Below are 27893 nucleotides of genomic sequence, written 5' to 3' on the forward strand. Positions count from 1 at the left end.
CCACGCAGTGAGAACATCCACCCGTGACCATCGCAGCAGGGCCAGCTCGCCCCGCCTGAGGGCTCAGAAAGGCGGGCGGGGCACGCAGGGGCCACGCGGGGGGTTCCTGCTAAGCGAAGATCCTGAGATCAAGGAGCTGCTAGTGACCGCTGGCTCCTGTCCCCGTCACAGACCCGCCGCTAGCCTGCTGTCCTCTAAATCACTCGCTTGAGCAGGACCTCGAGTCTCCTGTTCAACCCCAGACTCTGCTCAGGGCCACCTCAAAGCTGAGCACTGCAGGAGGCGTGGGGCGGCCGCTGGAGCGGGTTTGTTCTTGAAGGGAAGCATCCTCCTTAGTCTCCCTAAACCTCTACTTTTTTCCCAAAAGCCACAAAGGGTCCTTACCTGGGTTTCCCGTGGGCCTCTCTGGTCCGTCCCTGAAGTGGCCAAGAGCAAATCCTGGGGGCGTGGGGGCGGGGGAGAGGATGGTGAGGATGCTGATGCTCAAAATAACTGTGGCGGGTCCTGGGGCCGCTGGGGGTGTGACGGGCCCCTTCCTCCTCGCCTCTGCCGCATCCTCTAAAGAGAAAGCTTGTCTGGGGGGAGTACAGAGATGCACGTCGTCATCGTCTCGGGGTCTCTGCCCTACTGCCGGGCGGAACACGGCCCCATGGTCTCCTGCTCCTGACCCTGCCTCTCTCCTTCTGGTCCCTAAGCTCCCCTGCCTTCCTCCGTCACCTGCCCTGTGTGTTGAACCCCAGGAAGTCAACGCTGCAGAGCGATTTCCTGCAGGTCACCCTGGCTGCTTTTTCTCCGCGTCTCTCGGGTGCAGGGTGCTCGGCTCGCTGGCTCCCGGGGCGTAAACCCTTTCTGGGAGAAGACGAGCCACAGACCCCTTCACGGGGGGTGGTTTTTCTCAGATCTCTGGGACTGTGGGATGTTTTGTCTTCAGAGATCCCTGGGGATGGGGGGGGTGCGTGTGTGCGCGCGATACGTGATTTATCGTGACTTCTTCATTAATGTCTATCCCATGGATGACTTTCTGGGATTCTCCTGAAGGAGTAACCACCTGGCGCTGCTAGGGTCGGCACTGGGGGCTGAAGCGATGGAGCGTCGTTGTCTTGGCTCAGAATCCTCCAGTGAGGATTGGCGAGGCACCCGATGCTGGGCCTCACCCGGATTCTCACCTGTGCCCCGTACCCCGTGGGCGGTGGGCCCTGGGGCAGGCTTCCTTTTAGCTTTGGCCTGAGAACCAGTCGCCTTCCCCCTTGTGGCTAGAAGTGCTGCGGGGGGGGGGGGGGGGGGCTGGGGCCCTGCGACGGGCGCACAGGCCGGGGAGCGCGGCTTCTCGTTCTGCCTCCTCGTGTAAATACGAGGCGGGCGTGAGTGTGTGTCGGGGTCTGGACGATGCGCTTCGTACGACACATAGCACGGGCGGTTTTAGAACCACTACGTGCTGTAGGGACTCTCGGCTGTGGACGTGAGATCCTCTGTGTTGTCCCCTATTAACAAATAAGTCACTTCGTTATTAAAGAAATTTTGGTCTTCCTGATGTTTTGCACCGTTGTCGTGGTTTTTACTCACAAAGCTGAGCGGTGACCAGCCAGACGTTTTAATTCCGTGAAGAACTCCCCGGCCGGAAGCTGTGGGCTCCCGGCTCGGCTGGAGCTCGCGTGTCCACCAGAAGCGCCGCCCGCACCTGCCCCCGCGCCCCGGCCCCCAGCCCACGCTCCACTGCGAAGGACAGAGGCGCGGTCGGTCGCAGTTTAACGCCACGCAGTCGGTTGTGGGGTCGAGCGGGGCTGGCCCACGAGAGGAGGAGGCCCCCGCGGGCACGAGGGGTCAGGCCTCCACGAGGAGGGAACGGGGCAGCCCCACGGGCGGGGAGCGGCCTGCAGGCCGGGGACACACGGGGAGGACAACAGACTGCAGGACGCGTGCCATCGAGAGGACAGGAGTCACCTCTGAGCCAGGCCCTGCGGAGAGCGGGGTGGGGGGGGCAGCGCGGACACAGCTCAGCGCCCTGACGCCACTGCCTCGGGTCACCATCGGCTCTGGCCTCACTGCCCGCCCAGCAGGCCTCTGGGAGGAGCCTCCTAAACCACCCCCATCCTGAGGGGCTGTCATGGGGCCCTGGAGGGCACCTGCGGGGCCCTGGAGGGCATCTGTGGGGCCCTAAGGGTCATCTGTAAGGCCCTGGAGGTATCTGTAAGGCCCTGGAGGTCATCCATGGGGCCCTGGAGGTCACCTGTGGGACTCCAGGGATCATCTGTAAGGCCCTGGAGCTCATCCATCCATGGGGCCCTGGAGGTCATCCGTGGGACTCCAGGGGTCACCTGTGGGGTCCTGGAGGTCACCCGTGGGGCACAGGAGGTCACCCATGGGGCCCTGGCGGTCATCCGTGATGACGTGCAGCCAGCAGGGCTCATGCAAGGGGACCTTCCTGGTGCTTCTCTGTGGGAAGAGTAGCCGCCCCCCCCCCCCCGCTTTCTCCCCGACGCAGGGTCCTTGTGGCCCCGACATGTGTGATTGCCGACCCCGCCTCTGGAACGGGAGGGCAGGCCCCAGGCACAGGCAGCGGGCAGGGCCCCGAGTCAGGCCTGACGGGAGCCTCGGGCAGCAGGACGCCTGCGACTCCTCCTGACGGTGCTTCAGCCCGGGTGACACGGTCACGGGTGGGCGGCTGCGAGCCCACAGTCCCTGGCACCGGCCTGTGCCCCACGTGCGCCCCGTGGGGCCTCAGGTCAGGCCGTGGGGCAGAAGCCCAGACACGCGAGAGCGCAGAGGCGGCCAGCGCCGTCCTGCTCCCCGCCTGGTGGGACACGGCCTGGGACGACAGCCCAGCCGGGGGCAGCGTGGCCGCGGGGAGGACGCCCCCTCTGCACCGCGTCCTCTGGGCTGTTCACGGGCACGCTCCCCTCACCCTCGGCCCTGCCGGCCCACCTGCGCGTCACCAGGACCCCAACGGGGGACACCCTGTGGCCACCTGGAGGGCAGGTGGCACCCCGGGCAGCGCCCCGCGGGCAGGGACCGTGGGGACCTCGTGATCTGAGGGAAGGGGACGCACTCTGGGCCGCCAGGAGGGCGGGTGGCAGCCCTGGCAGGCCACACAGGGGCCCACGAGGGAACCTGGGGGAGGCGGGCGAGGCCCTTGCAAGGCGGCACTGGGACGGCTCCGAGGGCTCTTCCGGAGCCACAGCCGCAGGGCCGAGGACGCGTGTCCAGCGCTTACCCCGTGGCGAGCACGGCCGCCGTGACAACCGCCTGCCACTCCGCGGCTAAGGACTTCGGCTGCGCAGCTGTGGGACAGCAGGGCCCGCACGGGGTGACACAGCCCAGGCCCCAACGGGGAGGACTCGCTGACGCGCCGCGTCCTCACCACGTTCAGGGCCGTCGGTGGCGGCGAAGCCACGCGTCACTCGGAGCAGGATCCCGTTGCTGTCCCCGAAGGGGTGGGTGTTTCCTCGGGAAAAAGTGAGTCGCTTAATGCGTCACCTTTCCCTTATTGCTTAGGCTGCCAGGAGGCTCCGACCCAGCTCACCCCTCACCTCCAGCAGTCACCCGAGACCCCGTGATCTGTACATGCGTATTTACGACGCCCCCTAGTCTTCCCCCAACCTTGATATTTTTTAAAAATTTCTTGTATGTTAATATACGTAATTTTAGAAGTCATTTCAGATGCAGTTTTGTAGAGAACAGGGCACAGCTGTCCAAGAGCACTGCCTGCGAATGATAAAAAAATTCAGAAATAAATAATAATAATAAAACCGCTCCGGCTCTTTGTTCGGCGTGCACAGGGCGGTGAGGGTGGCTCGGCAAGGGTGAGGTCACGGGGTCGAGAGCTTGGACACGGGAGGTGAGCGTGGGCTTTCGTTGAGGGGAAATAAACTCGCCATCGAAGAGCAGGAGCTGCCTGGGGGCTGAGAGGGGCCCCAGGTCGGGGGATCGGGGCTCCGTCGCGGTGTCCGCAGTGGCCGGGCCATGGCCTGGGTCGGTGCCACCTGCCTGACACAGGAGCGGCCCCGGCCTGTCTCCCCAACTCGAGGTCCACCAGGCGCACGCCAGGAGGATACTGTCCTGCGCTCTGCTCGGTCGTGGGGAAGAATCACCCGCCGGCTTGAGTGGGGACACCGGCCCCGCGGTCCCGGGAGATTCCAGGAGCACATGCAGGCTGCGCACCAGCACCGCGAGGGGCGCCGTCCCCGACCCTGTGCCATTCCACAGGACGGCGACACTCGGGCCGGAGGGCGGGTGACCCGGGGGGGGGGGCGGCACCCGGGGTGCCCAACAGAATCAGGACCCAAAACTTCCCGACGGCGGGCGCCTCTCGGCCACGGGGCGTCTTCGGAGACGAGCGCAGGCCCGGCTGCGGACAGTGGTCCCCGGAAGGGCCGCCGAGGCCGCGGGGGAGGAAGGGGCGCCCAGCCGCAGGTCCCGGGGGCAGGGGCACCCGGAGGGGAGCCCCGGGACGCGGGAGCTGGTCCCCCAGGACTGCGCTGCCCTCCTGTGTATGGGAGGAGGGGACAATCGTCAGCAGGCTCCACGCCCTGCGCAGCCCCACGACCCCTGACATCACGACCCGAGGCCGCCAGGCGCCCCAGCTCTCGGCGGTCAGCAGTGCCCTCAGTGGCTGGTCCCCCCACCGGGCCTGGGCCCCCCCCGCCAGGTCCTACCCATGCACCCCAGGGCGCTTCCGCGGACACCAGGGCCTTTGCACTCGCTCCCCTGCCGCCGACGCCCCGGCCCCTCCGTGGCCCGCGTCCCTCGCTCCGGCGAAGCACACGCGTCACCCGGTCACCTCAGGAAAGGGCCGCACAGCCCCGCATGTCCCACCGCGTCCCGCTCGTGCCCACTGCCTTCCTGCCACGGACCGTCCGCCCTCATCGGGCCCCCGAGTGGGGCACTGTCCCCGGCCAGGCCACTGCGGATGACGGCGTCCCACACCACGTGCCCGGGGCGGCCGCGGTCACACAGCGAGTGGGGTGCGGGCCAGAGCGGGGACCGGCGGCTGGCGGTGGGGACGCGGGGCTCTGGGGCCGCCCGGGGACAGGCAGGCCTCACACCCGAGTGTCTGTCACCCGATGCCGCGGGGGAGGGACGCAGCCCCTGTGCCTCCAGGGCCCCTCACGGCTCTGGCGCGTCTCCACCGCCCTCCGTCATTCTGTTCATTTAAAAAAAAAATGTCTTGCGAGATGCCTGGGCCCCGGATACGGGGAAGCTAAGCGTCCTGCTCAGCGACTTGCTGCCAAGCCAACGCGCACACGGACCCGGCCCGGTGGCAGTGACGAGGCGGCCGACACCGGGCCCCGCAGCATCGCAGCCCGCCCGCCACCGTCCCCCCGCCCCTGCCCCGCGGGGCGCACCTCCACGCGCGGGCCCCCGTTTGCCACCGCAGAGGGTGGCACGTCCACGGGAGCCCCTGCCCACGCTGGTGTCCGGCCTCCGGCGTCGGGCCGTGTGAGCCGCCGCGGGTGGCCGCCCTTCGCTCCTCGTCCCCCGTCTTGTCACAGCGACATGTCGCCAACGATCCGCGCCCAAAATAGGTGATTAGGTCCACGGAGTATGGACGTTCACACGGAGGACGGGCCGCGTGAGCCTGTTTTTTGCTAAAAACGGAGACAGGAACGACAAGCATGAGGGAGGCAAAGAGAGGGTGCAGGAGGATCCCCCGCTCGAACGTCGGAGGCAAGTCCCGCGCCCCATGCGTGCTTGACCTAAGGGGTGGAGGGTTCGTCGGGAAATTTCCTTCCATCTCCTTAGATCGACCCAATTTCCTGGCCTTCCTATAATGAGCCCTCGCTGCTTTTGTAAAGACAACAACCAAAATTACCAAAAGGGATGTAAACGATGGAAAATTAACGGAGCAATCAAGTAACAAAGGGATCTGGAATTCGGGGGCAGTGGGGGGGGTCCTTCCTCTCAAGGTTATTCTCGGCCGTTATGTCTCTGCTGCTTGCCTGGTGATCTTTATAAATTCTTTTTTTTTTTTTTTAATTTTATTTATTCATTCATGAGACACGGAGAGAGAGAGCGAGAGAGGCAGAGACCCAGGCAGAGCCCGAGGCGGGACTCGATCCCGGGCCCCCAGGGTCACGCCCCGCTGCTGAGGCAGTGCTGCGCCCCTGGGGCCGCCCTGTTTGGTGATCTTTATAAATTCTTAATTTTCATAACTTGGTAAAAATGTGTCCAACCACAGTGAACATGTTGCAAAGTCTTAGGAGCACTGCGCGTGCTGTGCCGTTGACGGAGCCCGTTGGTCCGACGGCTCAGCTCCGCCGCCCCGTTGGCGCCCTGGGCCCTGCCCGGCTGTCCAGGACGCAGGAAGACAAGTTCGTTTTTCCCACATCCTGTGTGGCCGACCCGACCCGACCCGACCCGACCCTCGGAAGCGAGGCGCCTGAGGCTCCAGCACTCGCCACTCGCTGGATGGGCCACGTCCAGCCAACCAGTCCCCCGACGTCAGTTTTCCCATCTGTTAAATGGAGATAAAACCTACATTCCAGGGGTTTTGTAGGACTTAGAAATTTGCCAGGTCAGCAAAGTGCGAGCTACCCCAGGCGGCGCCTCAGCCTTGAACCTGCTCTGCCCACGTCGGGGCACCCCGGGCTGGGGGACCCCGGCCGCACCCCTGGCCTCTACACACCCCCTCGGCCACCCTGCGGGGGACATAGCTCTCCCCCCCCCTCCCCTCCCCCAAACCTGTGTCTTCAGACCTGTCAGCTGTGCCCCTGGGGGGGGCTGCTTCCCGCCCGTCCTGCCCCCGTGGCAGCCCTCCCCAGCCATCCCCGCTGTGCCGGCCACATGGAGCTGGATGCGCATCCCGGAGGGACAGGGGACATGATGGGCCTTGGCTCCAGATGCGTCCCCCCGACGCCTGGTTTCAGGGCCGCAGGTAGCCCCGGGGTTGGCGCTGCCCGCAATGCAGTGCTCCCGCCTCCCCTGGGTACCTGCCTAAGCCCAGGGAGGAGCACCGGTCCCAGCACCGCAGCCAGTTGGGGGGGGGGGGGGACAGGTGGCAGCGGGTGGCGAGAACAGGCACCCCCAGGCTGCCCCGGGGCTCACCCTGGACGGGTTCAGGACATCATGGGAGGGCTCCTGGGAAGGGCTCTGGGGAAGGGCTCCCGGGAAGGGCTCCCCGAGAAGGGCTCCCAGGAAGGGGCTCCCAGGAAGGGCCCCCAAGAAGGCCAGCCCATCCCCAGCCTGGAGGCCCTGCTGCCCCCCATCCCTGGCCACCCCACAGGCCATCTCACCCCACAGGCCATCTCACTCCCTCTGGGCGCCCCAGATCCTGCAGGTGCGGCTCTCATAACCGTAAAGGCCCCCGCAGCTCCACGGAGCCCACGCACCTGAGGCTGAGCACCCCAAGTCCACAAAGGCCGGCCGTGCACCCGGGATCCACGTGAACGTCCCCAGAGAAGCCTCGGGCCCCTCACGCCGTCTGCTCCCCAGCGGGCCCCACGTCACCCAGGACGGGCCGCGGACCCTCACCCGTCCCCCCAACACGGGTCAACCATTTCCCGCGGCCCTGACACGCACAAGCCTGCGGCCCAGGAGCACGGCTCCGGGGCTCACACTGCAGGGAGGGGAGGCCCAGCCACGTGCCCCCCGCTTCCCAAAGTCTTGCCTACACGCGAGGCCCGTCGCGGTACCGGCCCTTCTCTGGCCCAGGGTCCGGGTCTCTGGCTGCGTTAGGCCCACCACAGGCTGCAAACGTTCGCCGAAGGCTAAGCTGCGAGGAGGATACACGTATTTTTTCCGATACGCATTAAAATAAACAACTTTAAAATATAACAAGAATTGATAATGTACTTTCTAGCGAGGGCATCTTCTTCTCTACACACAGAGTTTCTATTTGGCAGAGCGCACAGGCCGGGGAGCGGCTGGCCCAGGGCAGGGGGCCCGACGTGGGACTCGATCCCGGGACCCCGGGACCCCGGGACCCCGGGACCATGACCGGAGCCCCCTGGGCGCCGCTGCTGGAGCGCATCCCGAAGCGGAGGAAACCCACCACCTTTGGGGCCTGGGCTCTGGGGCCCCCTCAGGAGTCCCACGAGGCGCCCACACGGCCTCTGTCCCCCGGGTCGCCGCCCCCGCCCGCCCGGTCCTTGCTCGCCCGTCGCTCTCCCGTCTCCAGCCCCTGCTTCTTGGGCGGCAACCACTTGTGTTCGTGTGTTCGGGTAAAACGTGTGCTCGAGGGGCCCTTAGGGACCCACCCCATGACCCCGTGCGGGCGGCCGTGGGGAGGGGACACAGTGTGGGGCCCACGAGGACCTGGGGTTCCTGGCCCGCCTCGCATGTCAACCCCCGGGGACACCTCTGCCCTAAGGGAAGGAAGTCGCCCTAAGGGCCTGGGGGCCTGCTCGGTGGCCTCCTGGCCGCCCTGCGCGCCGAGCCACGTGCCCCCCACCCCGTGGACCTCGGCTGGGACTGGGCCAGGCACGACCGTCTGGTGGCTGGGCTGTCAGCTGCCTCTGCGTCCCACCAGCGGCACAGGAGCAGGAGGGCGGCCAGGTCACCCCGCGGCCTGAGGCTGGCGCCCTCCCGTCCCTGACCCCAGCGGCTCCGAGAACACCGGGGTCCTGGAGACGTGGGCCCTCCGGGGACCACTGCGCTCTGACCCCCCATCTGTTCTCACTCGCCACCCACGCCCCGCGCCCGCCCCGAGCAGGCGACTCACACTGGGTCGCTGGTGGCCGTCGTCACAGGTGCACCGTTGGCAGCGCCGAAACGCCCCAGGGACAGGCCCAGGCGGAGCAGGCACCTGCAGCGGCAGCCGTCGCCGGAGACGAGCCGCAGACACAGGACGGGAGGACGCCGCAGTCAACCCCCCGGGGCGCCCGGGGCTCACGGGGCAGTGCCCGCCTGCCGCCCAGGCCGTGACCCGGGTCCCGGGATCGAGTCCCGCATCGGGCCCCGCAGGAGCCTGCTCCTCCCTCCGCCTGGGTCTCTGCCTCTCTCTGGGTCTCTCAGGAATCAATAAAATCTTCAAAAAAAAAAAAAAAAAGAATAAATCCTTTTGCCGTGGGTTGGAATTGGACGTATCACCATGAACTCACGTTTACTACGCGTAGAGCGAGACAGACGCACACGGGCTACGTGTGGTTTTCCCTTAGGTGCGGCCACGCCGGGAGCTCAGTAACGTAAGGACACCCCACAAGCGACCATGCACCCAACACCCGGATCCGGGCCTCGGAATAGCCGACGCCTCCAGGGGGATCCCGGGCTCCCGGGAGGAAGAGCCGACGCCGAGGGAAGACGCAAGGCGAACCCGGGACGTCTCGCGCCAGAAAACAAGGAAGGGCCCGACCAGGCCGGAGGCCAGTCTGCGGAGGCTCCCAAGGCCCAATCCACAACGTGAGCGTCGGAACGATGATTTAACAGAGGATAAGTCCCTGAATAGGAGAGTCCGAGTCTAACGTGACACAAATAACAAACGGGGGGGGGGGGGGGGCGGGGCGGCCTGGGCTGCTCAGTCAGTGAAGTGTCTGACTCTTGATCTCAGGGCTGTGGGTTCGAGCCCTGCGCTGGGCTCCAGGCCGGGGGTGGCGCCTGGTTAAAAATAAGTAAATTAAATTCATAAATAATAAAAGGGACGGGAAAGCCGAGAGCCAGCTGGGACCCGCGGGGGGTAGAATCAGGCATTCCCGGCTGGCGAGGCCATCAGTGCGCGTGGTGGGGGCGTCCCCGACGGCAGGTAAGCCACCTGCGTGGTCCCGCAGCCCCGGCCCGGAGCGCGCGCTACACGTGGCCTGGCCCAGCGGGGACACCGGACACGGGGACTGATGAAGGTCAACCTCCCCAGTGAGGGGCCCACAGGTGTCCCGCACCCTGATGCGCGCTGAGCACGTCGCCGCTCCTCCGGCCACTCCTGCCAGAGACGCACAGCCTCGATCCGCTCACGGGAAAGCATCAGTCCCCCGACAGCGGCGTCGCACGCTCCCGGATGGCGACCTGGCCTCTTCTTAAATGGAAGAGCCAGAAGACCAGGAGACGGCGGAGCCGCCCAGGCTGGGGAGGCCAAGAGACGTGGGCACTGAAGGCCGCTGCGGGACTGAACCCCGGGCGCAAAACAACGGTTCCCTTCGCTATCGAGGTGGCCCTGGGGGACGGGCCAGGTAGGAGGCCGCGCACCTGCGAGCTCCCCGGTTGGATCATCTGAACGCTGGAGGCTTCCGAGGGGAGCGCACACACGCGGGCACTCCCGGCTCACAGGCACGCAGGAAGCCCCGGGAGAGATGGAGCCAGGGCAGCTGGTCGAGGTGACCGGGCGCCTGGGGGGCCCAGTCGGTTCACCGTCGACTTGACTTCTGCCCAGGCCCCACCTCTGGGCCGCGGGGTGGGTGCGGTGGGCTCTGCGCTCAGCGGGGAGCCCGCTTCCCCCTCCCCCTGCCCGGCCCCCGGGATGGGCACACGTGCTTGCTCTCGCTCTCAAATAAATACAATCTTTATTTTATTTTATTTTATTTTATTTTATTTTATTTTATTTTATTTTATTTTATTTTTTAAATACAGTCTTTAAAAAAAAAAAAAGTCGCCATTTGGGGAAACTAGGTAACATGGATGGAAATTCTTGTAGTGCTCCTGCGACTTTTCTGTAGCCTAAAATTAGTTCACAACAAAGGCTTAAAAATAAAATAAGTGTTTGTGGGACAAAGGCACGAGGAATTATCCGGCAACGTCCGGGGAATGAACAGCATCCAGGGCGTGCTGGTCACAATCAGAGACCTTGGGGCATGAGCTTCCCCGCAACTGGAGGCATCAGAAGGCTCTTGGCCAGAGCTTTTCAAGCATCCCGTGCAGGAGAACCACGGGTCAGTGGTTGGGGTTGTTTTCCCCCAGTGGAGGCTCTGGTGCAGGTCCAGGTGGGGGGGGCGGGGGGGTAGAGAGTCTGCGTTTCTAACAAGCCCCAGGTGACACCAATGCTGCTTTTCTGCTGCTCTGGGGATCCCCCTTTGGGTCCCTGGGAGGTGAAAAATTCAGCTGGGGTGTAGACGGGCTCTCGGGCAGCTGCACAGTAGGACCCGGAGACCCGACTCTAGCTGACCTCCGCAGGTGACCCTCCCGACCCCGATACCCCGCACACTGGTGCCTCCCCTGCCCCTCTGAGTGTGAACAGCACCCGCCAGGGCTGCGCCCTCTGAGCTGCACCCTCTGCGGCCCCACGGCACCCCGGAGCCTGCAGAGCGCTCCTGGCACACGGCTCGAAGCAAGCGCACGGCTCCCACGCCCACTCCCCACCGGGCAGCCGCGTGCCCGCAGCCTCCTCTGCCCGTGCCTCCAGGGCAGCCCCCACGCCCGTTCCCGGGGCGCTGTCCACCTGCCCCCGCCGCCCCGCCGCCCCACTCTGCCTTCCCGCATCTGCACCTGTAACCCCCCCTCCCGCCTCCCACGGCGCCGGCTCCAGCCCACGGAGGGCCGGCCCTGCAGCCTGCGGTGACCGCACACGGGGGACAGCCCGGGCGTGGCCTGGAATTCTGGCCCGGCCGCCTCCCGCCGCCCCCTCCCTCCTACAGCCCAGCAAGGGCCTCGGATCCCAAGGACCTGGAGGAAAATAGGTCACAGGGAGGTGCGGGCGGGGTTGTCCCCTCGGGGGAGGGCTCGGCCTGGGGGAGAAGCCACATTCCTTGGGAGCCGAACACCCAACGGGAGCGGGAGCAGGGACCTGCAAGGCCCAAGGAGCCCACCTCCTGCGTCCTCCGGGCTCCGGCCCCCTGGGCCTCACCTGCCCAGAAGCGGTCCGGCTCCCGAGGCCGATTCCGACTACCTGCCCGCTGGGCCGCGCCAACCGGGGGGCTGGGGGGCCGGGCCTGGGCCCCGTCCCGGGCATCACAGCCGGGCCCGAGCTCGCAGCCGCGCAGGAGGACCAGCCTCACGGCCCCAGAGGCTGCCGAGGACGAACACTCACCCCTGTCTCGGGCTCCCGCTCAGCTGGTTCTCTCTCCCCTGGAGATGCTCAGGTGGAAACTTCCAGGAGAGGCTCAGCCCCCCCTCATGAAAGGAAGACATCCCTTCCTTCCCACCTCCCATCAAAAGCTCCTGAGCTTTGCACCCTCCGGCTCCCTGCAGATCCCTTCCAGCTGCTTCCAGATTCCCAGGCCTGCCGAGTTCCAAGGGGAGAGGCAGGAACCTGGAGGCACATATGAGGTAGACCCTGAGAAGGCGAACACCCCCCTCCCAGATCTGGGAAGGTCCTCCCGGCTCCACCGGCTCTCCCGTCTCAGGCTCCACGCCCTCCGGGGAGAGGCCGTCCTCGCCACAGCAGAGCCCTCACGGCCACTCGCCCTCCAGACCCCCTTGGGCTGCCCACGGCCCCGTGTGCCTCGGTCCCGGGGGCTGCAAGAACCCGGCGCAGGCACCCTCCCCACTTGCTTACAACGGCCGTGACTCACCGATCCCCAGTCAGCGCCGCACAAGTATCATATGGCTCGTTCTGGGGTATGAGAGGCAATTTGGGTGCAGAAATGCCGTAGCTTGAAATGATTACAGGCCTCAGGGAAGAAATCGGTAAAACTCTTTGAGGCTATCTTAGAAGATCCAAGATACTATACAGTCCCTTCCATCTCCAGGGGCCCCCGGAGTTCCTGGATCCTCCTTCCCTCTGACATTCTGTTTTACCCAGCCTCTCACATCCATTCCATTCATCCCCAATCAACACGTTACGTAGTTTTTCCATGAGTCAATCTTTATTGTTTTTTTGAAGTAAGGAATTATTGGCGTAAGGTTCAATGAGCTTCAAAGCGAACAACAGAAGGAAACTACACCATACGGGTAGGTGGGTGGGTGGGAAGACCCGACAGGGAGGGGGCGTGACCCGGGGCAGCTGCGGGCCTCACCTGCGGGAGCTGGGTCTCGCTTGCCAGGACCCTGCAGCCGGGTCGCAGCCCAGCGGGGCACAGCATGGTGTGGAGGAGCCACAGCTCAGGGGTCTGAAGACACACCCCGTCCTCTGGGGGAGGCAGTCCTTTCTGGCCTTCTTGGAACCGAACCTTCCAATCATTGCCACCAACAGCGGCTTGGCCACCACGAGGACTCAACCTCCCTCCGGGACAGCCGGTTCTCCCCCACCGGGGCCTCCTAGGATGGAAGCCCCCCTCACCCCAGGGACAGATTAAGGCCCCTGCAGATGGAGGACGGGGCGAAGGCGCAGGTGGTTCCGGAGGCCCTCCGCCATCCACCGCGCGTGTCTTCCCTCGGGGGCTCGGGGGCTCGGGGGCTCGGGGGCAGCGCAGAGAGGGCCCCTCAGTAGGAGGGAGCTGCCCCGGGCTCCGCCGGCTCCTCCTCTATGAGCTCCAGGTCAAACTCGTCCTCCAGGGACCCTCCGACGGGCAGCAGGCGGAACTTCTTCCCCTTCAGGGTGCAGGTGCGGTGCTCGAAGTCCAGGACGGCGTTGTGGTCCTGCAGCACGTCGGTGCCGATGATGGCCTCCTCGGCGCTGGCGTTGGCCACCAGGAACTCTGCCTTCAGCTTCAGCTTCCCCAGGGACACCACCGTGTCCCAGATGCCCAGGATCTTCATCTCCGCCCCGTTGGCCACTTTGACCACGTTCTCGAAGGGCCGCAGCGTGTCCAGGTCGCCGTCCGTGACCTCCTCCCACAGGCTGGGGTGGACCACGGACACCTGGGCCCCGGAGTCCACCAGGAACCTCACGGGCACCTTCCCGATCTTGCCCTTGAGGTAGTAGCCCTTGCCCATGCTGTTGGCGAAGACGATCTCGCGGGGCGGGAGGCCCCCGGAGGCCTGCAGCAGGGCGGCCTTCACCGCCGCGTAGTCGGCCTGGGCCTCGGGCCCGAGCGCGCGGAGGGTCTGCAGGGCGCGTCCCCGCAGGGACCCCCGCAGGAGCCGCAGCCTGGCCGCGGGGTCCCAGCCGTTCAGGTCACCGATGGCCTCGAAGCGGTGCAGCCAGGCGCGCGCGCCCACGCCCTCCCCGTCGAAGGGCTCCGGGACGAAGGCGCGCTCCCCGCGGCGCCCCCGGGGCCCGGCCTCCGTCCCCGTCCCCGGCCCCGTCCCGGGCCCCGTCCCCGTCCCCGCCATCGCGCTGCCTTCCTGTGCCAGCGCCGCGGCCACGCACGCCGCGTACAGCAGACCGCAGAGCCGTGCGGGCGCAATCACGCTGCGGGGCGCGGGGCAGGTGCGGGGGGCGCGGGGGCAGGTGCAGGTGCAGGTGCGGAGGGCGCAGGTGCAGGTGCAGGTGCAGGTGCGGAGGGCGCAGGTGCAGGTGCGGAGGGTGCAGGTGCGGGGGCGCGGGGGGCCGCGGGGGACAGGTGCAGGTGCAGAGGGCGCAGGGGCAGGTGCAGGTGCAGGTGCAGAGGGCGCAGGTGCAGGCGCGGGGGGCCTGGGCCTCTGCGGAGCGCGGCTGCCGTCGGGGCCTCTGCGGGGAGCCGCTGCGGTGGGGCCGAGGCGGAGGCCGGAGCGACTGCGGCGCGGCTCCCCCGCGGGGCCCTTTTGATGCCCAGCCCGCCCCGCTCGTCCCCGTGGCCCCGGAGGCCCCGCCCCGCGGCGCCCGCCCGCCCCAGCAGGCCCCGCCCCCGCATCCTGCCCTCCCGCTCGGCCCAGCGCAGCCTCCTCCCGGCCCGTGTCCCAGAACAGCGGGTGACACGGGGGTGATGACAGGCCCGGGCTGGGAAGCCGCCCCCGCCCCCCGCGCCCCTGCCCCTGCTCGCCTGCCCCCTCCATCCCCCCACCCGGCCCCTGCCCTTGACCCCGTGCTCCCAACGCCCCTGTGCCCCCTCGGCTCCCGCGCCCCTGATCACTCGGGAGGGCGGCCGGGGCCGGGGCATCTCCCGCCCTTGGGTTCTCAGAAGGGGAAATGCCCTCCATGGTGGCAAAGCCAGTGGCTTGGTTCTGGAAGGCTCTGGGCGGAGGTGGGCTGCCCCCCATGGGTTCCCAGAAGGCAGCTCCCTGAGCGCCGGGCTGGAGCATCCCGTGGGCCTGGGCACAGAGCCTGGGGCTGTTGGGGGCCACCTTCACGACCTCCTTCAAATGCCCCGCTCCACGGAGACGTCCCCCTGCCCCCCGCCGGCGTGCCCACCCCTGGCTGAGCGTGTGTCGCCGTGTGTGCGGTGCCAGGCTCCTCCGCAGTTGTCTCCTGCAGCGACCCCGAGGGTGAGGCTCACACTAGCCACACCGGGTGACTGTGGCCCCCATACCCTCGGGTCGCAGGTGTCCCTGCTGGGCCCGGCCTGGCTGCTGTCCCAGACAGGAGGGAGCAGGCCGGGAGAGGCCAGGCCGGTGGCACACTCGTGCCTCAGGGCGGCTTCTCCTGGACCCGGCCTGTTTCTCCTCGGTTCCCGCACCACTCATTACCCCCCGGGCCACTGACTCCCTGGGGACCCCGGCCAGGCGGGCAGGGGGGAGGCGGCTGGGTCAGTGCCTCTCGCCGCAGCCTCCGGGCCAAGGTGGGGCCTTCGTGCCATTCCAGAAGCCCAGAGGAGGGCAAAAGGGAACCACAGGGAAGGGGGCAAGAGCAGGGGGTCTCCGAGACTGCAAGAAGGCGCACCTGCTGCCAGAGAAGCTCCTGCCCGCACCCGCAGCCCCATGCAGACTTGTGGGGCTGACTCCCAAGCCCCGGGCCAGGCACCGCAGCCTTCTGGGCCCAGGAGCTGACCGCGGGGCTGCCTGGGCACCTGCTGCTCATCACCAGGCACAGCTGGTCCCCGGACATGGGAGTGTGAGGAGGCCACGTGTGATGGAGGAGGGTGACAGGCCGGGCAGCTGGCAGCCAGCACTCCACCCCGGGGCTCGCCCCACGGCCGTGGCCAACTTTGGACGGACCCCACTCCGGCCCGGGAGGTCACAGTCCTGGACAGTGGCCGTGGCACTTGGCTGGGCCTGGCGGCGCCCGCTCACTCCAGCCCATCGGCGCATCCCGGGCCAGTGCGGGCGACAGCACGTGAACACGGGCGACAGCACGTGGGCGTCTGCTCGGGGAGGTGCAGGCGGGTCGGGCCAGGGCGCCCACGGCGGGGAGAACCGCGTCAGACGCTCGGGAATCTGTCCGTCAGTTCTCGAAGCAGCTGCTCGCTTTGAACCTGGGCCCAGCGGAGTATTTAGGGCACAGACGGGGCTGGTTCCTGCCCAGGACCCTCTCCCCCTGGAAAGCCGGCAGGTCCCCACCACCCGGTGGCCCCCGTCTCGGGGCAGGCCAGGCCGCGAGGCCCGTGCCCGACATCTCCACTCCTGCCCACTCTCTCGACCCGAGGCCCCCCTCTCGCCCCCCCCGCCCTTCACAGTTGCCCAAACCAGCTCCATACGTCTGGGTCCGCAGGCTCGAGGCAGGCGGCTGTCGTCGGGAGGCCCGGGGTGTCCTGCGCCCACAGGCCCACCTGGATGCCCGGACACGGGGGCTCACGGCCGCCGGGAGAGCTGGACGGGCCCGAGCCAAGGACCGCGTCTGGCGGGGACCCGGAGAGGTGCCGTCCCCAGTGCCCTTCGCCAGGAACACGCGACCCCCGGGCTGCGGACTTGCCGTCCTAGCGCCACGGCCTCCTGCCAGGACTAGGGAGCCGCGGTTAGTGCTGCGGGAGCACCTGCCGTCCGTGTCCGTCAGTCCGCCCGCATGTCCCGAGGCTGCTCACAAGCAGCCCGCCGTGCTCACCCGGGATGACGGCGAAGCGGGAGGACGCAGGGCCACCCGCCTCCACACCCCCACGCGGACTCGGGGCCGTGGGCTGCGCCGGCCAGTGCCGCCCCCAGCTCCCTGGCCCCTCTGCCCTTTCCTCCCCACGTGGCACACGATGGGCGGGGCCCTCGCAGGCCCCTCGGGGCAGTGCAGCCTCTGCGGGGGGCCTGCACGTCCCCGGGAGATGGCTTTGGGCAAAGAGCACCTTCCGGTGCCTGTGCTGAGGCTCAGGAGGTGCCCGGCCACCCGCTGTAGCTCCCTCCGGGCTGCCCTCGGCCCGCAGCCCACGTTCCCCAGATCGGGGCACCCTGGGAGCTGGGTGGGGGGAGCGCCGGGATCCAAGAGCTGATCAGGGCAGCAGAGGAAGGCTGAGGGGAGCCAGGAGGCCCACGCTTTCCACCAGGGCAGGCCTCACGGGTGGGCAGCGTGTGAGGTCACGGGCTCGACGCTCAGGCGGCCGGGCCGGGCCAAGAAGCTCCCAGAAAGTCCCAGTCGCTGGGCCCCAGCAGTTCCACAGCCTGGTCTGCAGCGGGCCTGCGGCGTACACGGCCGGCCCCGCGCCCACCCGCCTGGCGGGGACGCTCCCCCCACGGCCCCCACAGCACGCCTGCACAGCCTTCCACCAAAGGGCACTCCCTGCACGCGGTCTGCGCATCCCGCACGTGTGAAACCCGTGGCATCCACACAAAGGCAGGCACACTACCGGCCTCGGTTCAAAACAGCTCTGAAGTCGTGTGACTGGCGTAGAGAAGTCAGTTCCCACCTTTCATTTCACAGACGTATTTGCACACACGTTTACACTGAGTATTAAAAGCAGATTTATTGGAGGCACCTGCTGTTTATTAGCCCCCGGGCACACTGTTGGCTCAGAGGACGAGGCAGGTCCCCAGCGCCGAGGCACAAGCTAATGAAAACAGGATACAGACGTTTAACAGCCCACCTTGAGGAGTCTGAGGCTGACACGTCTACGCACACGGACCATGGGCAGCAGTCCCAGCCCCAGCCATGCGGCTCTGAAAGTGGGTCGCCCTGCCCTCCCGTCCCCCCGCTGCGTGCGGCCGACGTGTGCCCTCCGTCCTTCCCCTCGCCGGGCGTCGGCACCACGCGCAAGGCCCCAGCTGCGCGCCCGCTCCTGCGCGAGCCCCACGGCCTGTGCGGACGCCCCGGGCTCGGGGTTGGGGTGCGGGCGCGGTCGGGGCTCTGCTTCCCGGGGGCGGCGGCAGGGCGGAGAGGCGCACTCTGCACACAGACCCAGCCAGGGGTTCAGACGGGAGCCCCGGGGGGCGCTGGGCTCCGCGGGGCCGCGGGGGGGCCTTCCCCAGCAGGAGCGAGGGCACCCCGGCAGCCGCGGCCCAGGACGCCGGCGAGGAGCGGCCTTCCCAGCCTGGGCCCTCCCCGGCCTCCGCTGGCGCCGGGATTGCCCTCCGCCCCCTGGGAGGCCGCCCCGCTCGGGCCCCAGCTGGCGCCTCGGCCGACGGGGAGGACGAAGCCGGTGGCGGTCGTGGCCGGGAGCAGGTGCCTCGGGAACGTCATCTCCGGGCCCAGCGCCCTCGGTGCCACCGCCAGCCCTCCAGGCCCGGGCAGGCCACGCGCACTGACTCCCCGGGAGTCCCACGTGCCCAGTGCTTCCCTCCGGGTCTCTATCTGCGACCAGACGTGAGGCCCCCGGGGGCGCTCCAAAGCCTCCCTCCCGCCCCCACGGCCGCCCTCCAGGTCGGCTTTCCACCCGCTTCGCAGGCCCTGGGCCCCCCCCGGCCGAGCTCTCGCGGCAGTGGCACACGCACGACCCACTTGTGGCCAACACCCCACAAAGCACGGAAGGTTCAGGCAACCGGAACCTACAGACGGCGATCTGCAAGCGCAGGCGGCCTCCTGACGGCAGCGGGGACGCGCTCGGAGCGACACAGGGAGGACTTTGGTCCGACTTAAAATACCTCAAAGGCAGCTTTGAACTGATCCTGAAATACTTTTAATTGCTGCTAATGATAACTGGTATCGTGAGCGACGCAGACATGTGAAGCAGCCCCAGAGCAGGGACCTGCTCCGGGGAACCCGCTGCCAACCGAGATTCGCCCCCAACTTACGGGAGCGGGGGAGTGAGGGCACCTGCCGGGTGGCTCCTCAAGGTCATGTCTTGTCTTCACCACCTGGAGGAAGGGCAGGGAGAAAGGGGGAAAACCGGTAGAGCCCTAACGTGTGGACACATCCCCGGGTCATTGGTAGCAGCAGGAACAAACACTTATTGAGCGCCTACTGTGTGCCAGGCGCCAGGCTGTGAGCTGCAAATTAGCGTAAGGCAACAAAGATGAGGACGGGCAATATCAAGTAAGTGGGTTGATTCAATTCCACGCATACTTCTTGAGGCCAACCGTGCCTCACGTTGAGATGAATCACCGAGTGTCAGGTGCGCTGGGAGACACGCTCACACACAGACGCCCCAAATCCAGAGAGGGGTGTGGACGGTGGGCCAAGGAGCACGGGGCAACTCCTCCCACAGAAGTCAACCAATATTACCAAGAAAAACAAAAATGAAAGGAGTGTTAAGGGGAAAGCTGCATTAGTACCAAGACCTAGGACGAGAGCCCCCACGAGCCACAGACGTGGGCCAACTGCGGTCGCCGCCTGCAGCCGCTGCGGAAGGCTCTGGGGCGAGCGCCCTGGGACTGAGCCCGTTCACACGGACTCGCCGCACGGGAAGGTTTGGGATGATAGGACTACTTTCTGGATAAAAAAGTCCAATTAAAATATATGTACATTGAGACACATGAGGGGCTCAGGGGTTGAGCGCCTGCCTTCGGCTCAGGGCGTGACCCGGGGTCCTGGGATCAAGTCCCGCATCGGGCTCCCTGCATGGAGCCTACTTCTCCCTCTGCCTGTCTCTGCCTCTGCCTGCTCTCACTCTGTCTTTCATAAATGAATAAATAAAGAAAAAATCTTTGAAAAATAATAATAATAATATCTGTTCAATGATTTTTTTTAAATTTGAAAAAGTCCTTACAGGGGGAGGTCACACAGTAACACTGACAGTCACAATCATCCCCGAAGGCTAACGATGGGTATATGACGGTCCATTTGGGTGTCCCACAAGTTTTGGGTGTGTTTGAAGATTTCCCATAGTAAAAAGTAAAATTAAGTAAACTCAAGCGCTGTGCCCAGACCCCTCCGGCCTCTTCGGCCCAGTCCTCGGCCCAAAGCCTGGGCAGTGTAGACGTCGCCCAGCCCGGGCAGCAGAGCCGCTGGCCACCCCGGGAGTTGATGTGGGCCGTGTCCACGTCCCCGCTCGGCGCCTGCTCCCAGGCCCTGCCGCGGAGAATCTCACTACCTCTCGCCAGCAGGCTGACCTGCGCACCGGGCCCCGGGCTCTGGGCTCAGCACACAGCGCTGCTCCCCCTCACACCCCTGAAGCCCCAGCCCTGGCCCCAGCGCACCGGAGGCGCCCACCCGCCCGGCTACCTGTGGCAGGTGTCCCGTCCTATACTTTCTTTTCTGTCATGGGTTCCCCTTGCTCATCCAAGTCAACCGCACCGGTCTCTCACATCTTAAAAAATAAACCCCCCACGTGGTCCAGCACCTTCCTTGGTCGAGGACTCCTCGTTCCTTCTCGTTGTGGAAGGGCTCAGGTGCAGCCTGCGTCCTCTGGCCAGCCCGGCATGCGGGGTGACCAGCTGCTCCGCCTGGAGGAAGGAGCACCCGTTCCGACCCGCACAAAGGTGCAGCCCTGCCTCCTGCCTGCCTCCCCGTGTCACCCACTCGCTCCCGGAGCCCCTGGCTCCCGCCCCCCCACCCCTCACCTCCGCGCCCTTGCCCGGCACATCGGTGGCCTCCAAAGGCCACAACCCAATCTGACTTCCTGAAGCATCTGCATCACTGCTCTTCCTCCCAAGTCTTTTCTGTCCCACTGGCTCCTGGGCCCCAAGTTTCTGGATCATTTTTTTTTTTTTAAGATTCCATTTATCTATTCATGAGAGACACAGAGAGAGAGAGAGGCAGAGACACAGCAGAGGGAGAAGCAGGCTCCCTGCGGGGCCCGATGTGGGACTCCATCCCGGGTCTCTGGGATCACACCCTGGGCCGAAGGCAGACGCTCCACCGCTGAGTCGAGGGATCCCAACCTGTCTTCTTTTTCTGGGCTGAAGGGACCACCACCGGGCAGTTTCCGTTGGCGGCCACTCCCATCACGGGCGGGGGCCACGTCCTGCTGGCTCCTCCTCCGGGGTCTCCTGGCCCTGCACCCCCACTGCCCGCCTTGGGGCCCATCGATGGCGGTGACGGTGCCGCCGGTCTCCTCCCCACGAATCCACTCTCCTCGGGACGGCCAGGGTCCTGAGGTACAAGTCCACTCATGTCATCCTTCTGCTCAAAAGTCCTCCATGGCTCCTCATCCCAAAATAAACTCTCAAGTGGCCACGCCGCAGGTGAAGGCCTCCTCCCTAAGTCATGCTCCGTCTACACCAAGTGGCTCATGGTTCCCCAGACACGATGGGCTTTCCTGTGCCTCCCCATAAGCCTTCCCTGCGTGCCTAGAGAACCCCAAGTCTTCCCTCGAAGGCTCTGCTGCCTCTGGGAAGTCTCCCCTGATTTCCCCGGTGGACTTAGGGCTCCCCCAAGCCCCCGTCACAGGGACCGCCACCCTTCTATCTGCAAACTCCCAGGCCCCCTGAAAGGTGGAGACACAATCTAGGCACGAAAATCATGGCCCGACTTGGCTCCTCTTGTTCCCTCTGTTCGTCCGTAACCCGAATGTCCTCCCACCCCCACGCACCTTCGCCCTTTTCCCAGGAAGCTCTGCCTGGTTTGCCTCCGCCGTCGCTCTCTCTTCCGGATTTGGAAGGTCAGGCCCGGCTGTGCTGTCTTTATCCGCACACCAGCGGCACCCAAGCGTGTTTCCTCGCTGTGAGCCTAGAAAGACGGACGTTTTCATCACACTCTAGTACCCGTGTGCACCACGGGATATGAAGCACAGAAGCAACTGAAACAAAAATGCATTTCCTACGTGGAGTAAAATCTGATTATCTTCTAACTCATTTGCCTTCTTCTTCTTCTTTTTTTTTAATGCTGCTAATGACACACCCCATTAAGTTCCACAAACTGGTCCCCACAAACCATTTGAAACCTCAGCCGGTGGGTCAGTAAGGGGAGTAGCCGGGGAGGAACGCGTTAGAGGGTGGGTGAGAGCGGCCCGCGGGCTCCTCCATGGAGCACGCGGCTTGACCTTGGGGCTTGACCTTGGGGCTGTGCGCTGAGCCTCTCGGAGGATGCAGCGATTACTTAAAAATAAATAAATGAAATAAAACGAGAAGGGTGGGCCACCACAGTGCTTCTCCAGTGTTCTGGGGGGAGGCCCAATTGTGTAAGCTTCGGGTCTGTCATGTACTTTATTTTTTAAAAATACAATAAAATGAATTATTAGAAAATAAATTAACAAAGGTATTTTAAAAAATGCAAGCCCCGATCCATTATTATCAGTTTCCAGCAGCCACTGTAGAGTGGCTGGCAAGGCGTGCTGGAGGCAGACGCAGCCTGGGCCGCCGGCTGGGGGCTTTGCCCAGGGGAGGGGGGCTGCCCGCAGCCTCCGCCTCGATGTGGGCCTGGCACCCGAGCCACATCCCGACGGGGCCCCGCACGGGCCTGCACCCCCGGAGCACCCGCCGTCTCCAGGCCTGGTGGCCCCAACGTGGCTCCCGCCTACCTTGTCACCGTCGTGGTCACAGCTCCATAGCTGGGTTGTCCCCCCGCTTCCCGAGCCAGCCTCACCCGGCCCGGCTCGGTCCCCCACCGCCCTCGGCCACCAGGCCTTGGCCGCCGCAGCTCCTCACCCGCAGGCCTCTCTCCAGTTCCCCGGACACGGCTGCGCCCCCCTGGGCCGAGGACACGCGGAGGCCCCGCCGCCCGCCCTTCCTCGGAATCTCCCTCCACCCGAGCCTCGCCTTCCCGCTCGTGGGGGCTCTTTCCACCCGTGACTCCCTCCCCCTTCTGGGAGTCTCTCCAGAGTCCCATCTGGTCTGCGCTCAGGCCTCCGCCAGGCTCGTGGGTGCGGACGACAGGCCCCCGGGGTCGAGGCCGGGTGCGCACGCGGGTTCATCACACACGCTGCCAACCGAGGGGGAGTTCAGCAATTTACCGGTAGTAGTAAAGGACACGGTCGTCTACACGGTACTTGCAGACGGCAAACCGAGTCTCCCAGAGAGCGTCCGCCGCTCTCAGCAGCCTGCTAAAGCATGACCTGTGATATACGGGACAAGGGGGCGTAGTTGCAGCGTGAACCCCGGCTGGCACTTTTGCCCGTGCCGGCCCATAAGAAAGAGCAAAACCGTTAAGGTCCAGGTTGCAGCTCTACGCTTGTCAGTGGTGTCGGCAGCTTCTTTACTGACTCGGGCGGTACTTCTGGAACATACTGGAAGAACACTGGCCCGATTTCTCTGTGCCATCCACACCCTAATAGCTCTAGGATACAGGATACAGAGACATATATATTCAAAGCGCCTTATTGACGTCTTCTCCACAATTTTCCTGAGTCTCGAGACAGTCAACAAAGCCATGGATCAGGCCCGGGCGTACGGTGTCTGCCGGTCTCCACAACCTCCAGGTGCAAATGCTCCCACCACGGCGGATTTCCAGGCGGCGCCGCTGAACGCGGGATGGGAAAGAGAAGCACAGTAACAAGGGATCACATAGTACTTCCAGACTCGTAACCGATGTAAACGACCTTAAAGCCATAAACAATAAGGTATTCGGAAATTCTTAGAAGTAATGAGTTGAATACCTTTGTTTTTAATATAATTTACTTGACTATAATTTTATATGATTTGACTTTTTAGTAGTGGGCAGCTTTACTGACTCCTGAATGTTTAGCAGCAGCTCGTAGGGGCTGGTGTCATCTGAGCACACCTGGGTCTGACCCCATCCCACCCCGGCTCGGCCTTGAACGGGGGCCTCTGAAAGCTCTTCCCGCCTGATGGCCCCTTCCAGTGTCCACTTCTCAGGGTTTTGTTTTTTTAAGATTTTATTTATTTATGACAGACAGAGACAGAGAGAGGCAGAGGGAGAAGCAGGCTCCATGCAGGGAGCCCTACATGGGACTCGATCCCAGGACTCCAGGATCACGCCCTGGCCAAAGGCAAGCGCTAAACTGCTGAGCCACCCAGGGATACCCCACTTTTCAGGTTTTATAAGCAAAACTATACTCATTTTGTTGCTCTCCAGTCTGCTCCTTTCCAAGCTCCCCCCCACCCCCCCGCTGCAGGCCGCGGCCACCTCAACCCCACGTTTGACCCCTGGCCTGCCCAGGCCCACCCCCCACTGCCTTCCAGGCCTCCCATGGCCTGACTCTGCTCCCTCCTGGCCCCCTTCCTCGTGGCTTCCCTGAAATCAAAATTCCTGCTTTGTAAATTCTTGGTCATTCTTCTGCCCTCGCCTCAGATGTTATCTCCCTAGTGAGCACCCCAAGTCCCAGCAGAATTCATTCACTTGTTCACTCATGTATTCTTTCGTTACTACATTTTATTTGTTGCAAACTATGTGCCAGAGTCTCCGCTAGGTCCTGGGGATGCAGAGGGGAGCTGGGCTTTTGGAGAGCTCTAACGGGGGCACAGAACTAGGGCAATCGGCCCCTGACAGAGCTCCGCGGAGGGTGCTGGGAAGAGCAGAGGGGCGGTGCCCTCACTAAGGCTCCTGGGGGCTGTAGCCTTGGCCTGAGCTTTGTCGGAGGGGTAGAGGTTGGCTAAGGAAGAAAGTGGGGATGCTCCAGGACGATGGTACAAAAAAACCGCAGGCCACTCCGCGTGATGCAGTTTGGGGGGCGGGCGGCAGGGGGAAGACCGTCAAGGTTGGAGACCAGCTCCAGAGGGGGGTTCCATCCGGCGTGGATAATGGGGATTCCATAGTGATGAAGGCAACCGGGAGCGTGGAAGTGCAGGCCCAGGAGCACCTGCGTGGCTCGGGCTTGATCTCAGCTCAGGTTGAAATCTCAGAGTTGTGGGTCGAAGCCCCCCCTGCTTAAATGGACAGGGACAGGGCGTTCCGGGGTAGCTGCGGTGGCAGTTTTCCTTGGGAGCTAGGACGCCTGGACTGAGATGTGAGGAAGGAAAGGGGTGTCCTGGGTGAAGACAAGGGAGGGGAAGCAGGATGGAGAGTGAGGCTCCCAGAGGGACCCCACTTACCCCGGGAGCCCAGCCTGCAAGCGCCCCTTCCCGTCCTTGTCAACCTGCCGTCCCTTGTCCCTCGGGTTGGTAAAGGGGGAGGCCTGTGGCCGCCCAAGGCCGGGGCTGCTCCAATGCCCCCCGCAACATGCAAACTGGGCAAAAATGCAGGAATCCCATTTTACCAAATCATTCTCTTTTAAGTATGGGAGTTCCAGTGTCTCCAGTGTCACCGAGTTCCTCTCCCTGGAGAGCCTCTTGGCCTCCCCCCACACACACACTCTTTAGGGAATTGGTAAGCCGGGAAAGCACCCAGAATTATGGGATGGGAAGGCTGTGTTTGCAGCAGACCTACTTGAATTTGCCAAGCGGCTCCGCCCCCAGCCTGGCCTGGTCAGCAGCAGAAGCCAGGCCGCGTGTCCTCCCCGCCGGGAGGTGCGGCCCCACGGCCACTGGCGAGCAACCCCGAGCTCAAGGTCAGCAGGTCCACTGCCGCGGGCGGGGCTGCGTGCCCAAGGCTCCCGCGGGCCCAGGCCCAGGAGCTTTTCGCGGGTGGGACCGGGCCAGGGCCAGGCGCTAGACGGCCTCGGGCTGCAGACGCGCACCTCGGGGTGCAGGGGGCCGCTCTGTCCTCCCTTGGAAACGCCAGCACCTTGCTGGACGGCCTGCTGCTGCCCGGCGGTGGCCCGGCGGTGGCCTGAGGTGGCCCGGCAGCAGGACGGGGTCTGGCCGCCTCACGGGCCCCCCAGGTAAGTGGCGGTGGCTGTGCCCCATGGGTCCTCGCTCCCCGAGACCCCCTGGGCTCGCTTCTGGCTCCGGGCCTGCTCGCATCTTCCCGGAGGAGGCAGGGGGGACGCAGGCAGAGCCCCCACTGCCCCCAGCGGCGGGCGGCCACGCAGAAGCCCGGTCCCTGCAGGCCCAGGGTGCCCCCCCAGGAAGCCGGCATGACCCCCCCGTGTGCCCCACCTAGCGCTTCCGCACATTTCATTCCCCCGTCCTTAGTCCTGGGGCCCCATGCCAAGCACGCGTGCAGGGCTCTGACCCGGGCCCCCATGTGAGGCCGCCCAAGGCCGGGGCTGCTCCAATGCCCCCCGCAACACGCAAACTGGGCAAAAATGCAGGAATCCCATTTTACCAAATCATTCTCTTTTAAGTATGGGAGTTCCAGTGTCTCAAAAGAAAATGACAACCCGGAGACAAGCATGTGCAAGTAAACCACATAAAGACCCTGGCAGCAAGGCCGTGGGTGGGAAATCACCAGCAAGGGGAACCGCGCCCCCCCCCCCCCGCCCCCGAGAGTTCTCTAGTTGTTCCAGAGCCATCGTTCCTGCAACCACCCGGACTGTGCACTGTGTACGGCCGTCGAAGAGCACAGGGCTGAAGGGCAGGAGCCTCAGGTCCCAAACCCACAAGTGCCCCAAGTAGCCGCGTGACCCTCGGCGAGCTCCCGAGCATCTGTGGGCCGCCCTGTCCTCCCCTGTCAAAGCAAACACGGCCCTGGGCCTTCTGTCTTGGGCTTCTACTGCCTCCACGTTGCCTGGTCCTGCACCACCTAGGAGGGCTTGGGAAGTGCAAGAGAACAAATGAGGCAACGTGATTTTTTTTTAAAAGATTTGAGAGAGAGAGAGAACGAGCAGGGAGCGAGGTGGAGAGAGACAGACCCTGCGCTGAGCGTGGAGCCCGATGCGGGCCTTGATCTCACAAGCCTGAGACCACGAGCTGCGCTGAGATGAAGAGTCAGCGACTTGACCCACTGAGCCGCCAGGCGGCCCGTCCGACGCGATTTTTGAGTCGCTGTGACCGCACACCTGGCTTAAGGCGTCATCCCCAACAGCTCATCACAGACGTCGGGTGGCTACAGTGCATCTTTTTTTTTAATGAACCACTTTCTTTTACTATTTAATTTATTGATTAGAGACTGGGTCGCATCGGCTCGGGACGGCAAGCGCCCCGGGAAGGCGCCGCGGCCACCCCGCAGCCCGTCTGGGGAAAGCCCCCCTGAAGCCCCCCAGTCTCCCTGCGCCCCGAAGAGATGAGCACAGGCGCCCCCAGGGCCCTCTGGGGTGACAGCAGCCTCCCTCAGACGCGGGGTTGCCCCCACGCCCCGGGCCCGGGCGAGCCGACCTGCGGAGGGCTGGCCTCCTCCCCACGCCCGGGCAGCCCGTGGCTAGCTGGGCTCCTGCACAGGCCCCGGAGTGGGCCATGGAGGGGCATCTGCGCTCCCGTCCTCTCGCTGGGCGCCCCCAGGGGCACCCCCAGGCCGGTACCCACACGGGGGCTCCTTACCCCGAGGCAGCTCCAGCCCTGCCCGCGGGGGGCTCAGGCAAGAAGCCTCCCCCGTGGCCCGGCCACTGGGCCCCCAACGCCCCACCGAGGAGCTCCTGCTTCTCTCCTTGGCGCCCAAGGGCTAAAAGTGGGCAGTGGAGACCGAGAAAACCCCGAGACCTCGCGGCCTTCGAGAGGTGCGATCTGTCCAGCGGCCCAGGGCTCCTGCCTCCGGCTCAGGCCACCATCCCAGCGTCCTGGCTCCAGCCCACCTGGGCTCCTTGCTCGCAGGGCCTCTGCTCCTCCTGTCTCTAATCAACAGAGATTAGAGATCCAAATGTCCAAAGACACCCTTGCCCCCTGCCTGGAAGCACCAGCTCGAGGAGGTAAGTGTCCAGGGATGCTTCCGAGGTTCTGGGACCCGCCTCTCTGCAGGGTGGAGAAGGACACGCCTGGGGACACCCCACAGGTTCCTGACAGCATTTGGACAAGAGGACACTTCTCCCAGTTTCTTTGCTGGGGCCACATCATTTTCTCAGATGTTACTTTGTGTTTATTTTTTTTTAAGATTTTATTTATTCATTCATAGGGAGAGGGAAAGAAATAGGCAGAGACACAGGCAGAGGGGGAAGCGGGCTCCATGCAGGGAGCCTGATGCAGGACTCGATCCCAGGACCCCGGGGTCACGCCCTGAGCCCAAGGCAGGTGCTCACCGCTGAGCCGCCCGGGGATGCCTCACTCTGTGTCTAGAAGGCTGCACTTCCCTTTGCCTTCTCATTCCAGGAGCTCGTGGAGCCGCTCTCCTTGAGGCTCGGACTGCAGAGAGGCCACCCTAGGGCCCGTCCTCCTCCGCTCTGTCTTCCTGGGCCTGAGCTCTTGGCAGACTCCGAGGA

At 64.9% G+C, this 27893-nt stretch overlaps 2 protein-coding genes across 2 annotated transcripts in view; both read right to left on the reverse strand.

Moving 5' to 3' along the window:
• Positions 1-12640: 12640 nt before the first annotated feature.
• ASPRV1 (aspartic peptidase retroviral like 1) lies at positions 12641-14025 on the reverse strand. Its single transcript, XM_072842712.1, has one exon. It carries the CDS (start codon positions 14008-14010, stop codon positions 13219-13221), a length of 792 nt encoding a protein of 263 aa, XP_072698813.1. The 5' UTR covers positions 14011-14025; the 3' UTR covers positions 12641-13218.
• Positions 14026-20634: 6609 nt separating this feature from the next.
• Positions 20635-27893, reverse strand: part of LOC140642220 (uncharacterized) — a 91159-nt gene continuing 83900 nt past the window's right edge. The window contains exons 5-6 of the mRNA XM_072842678.1: positions 21360-21496; positions 20635-20920 (exon numbers count right to left, since the gene is read on the reverse strand). Of these exons, the coding sequence (XP_072698779.1) occupies positions 20657-20920; positions 21360-21496 (401 nt within the window). The 3' untranslated portion in view covers positions 20635-20656. The remainder of the gene's footprint in view (positions 20921-21359; positions 21497-27893) is intronic.

This window comes from Canis lupus, chromosome 11 (genome assembly GCF_048164855.1).
Source record: "Canis lupus baileyi chromosome 11, mCanLup2.hap1, whole genome shotgun sequence".
In the NCBI taxonomy this organism is placed as follows: Eukaryota; Metazoa; Chordata; class Mammalia; order Carnivora; family Canidae; genus Canis; species Canis lupus.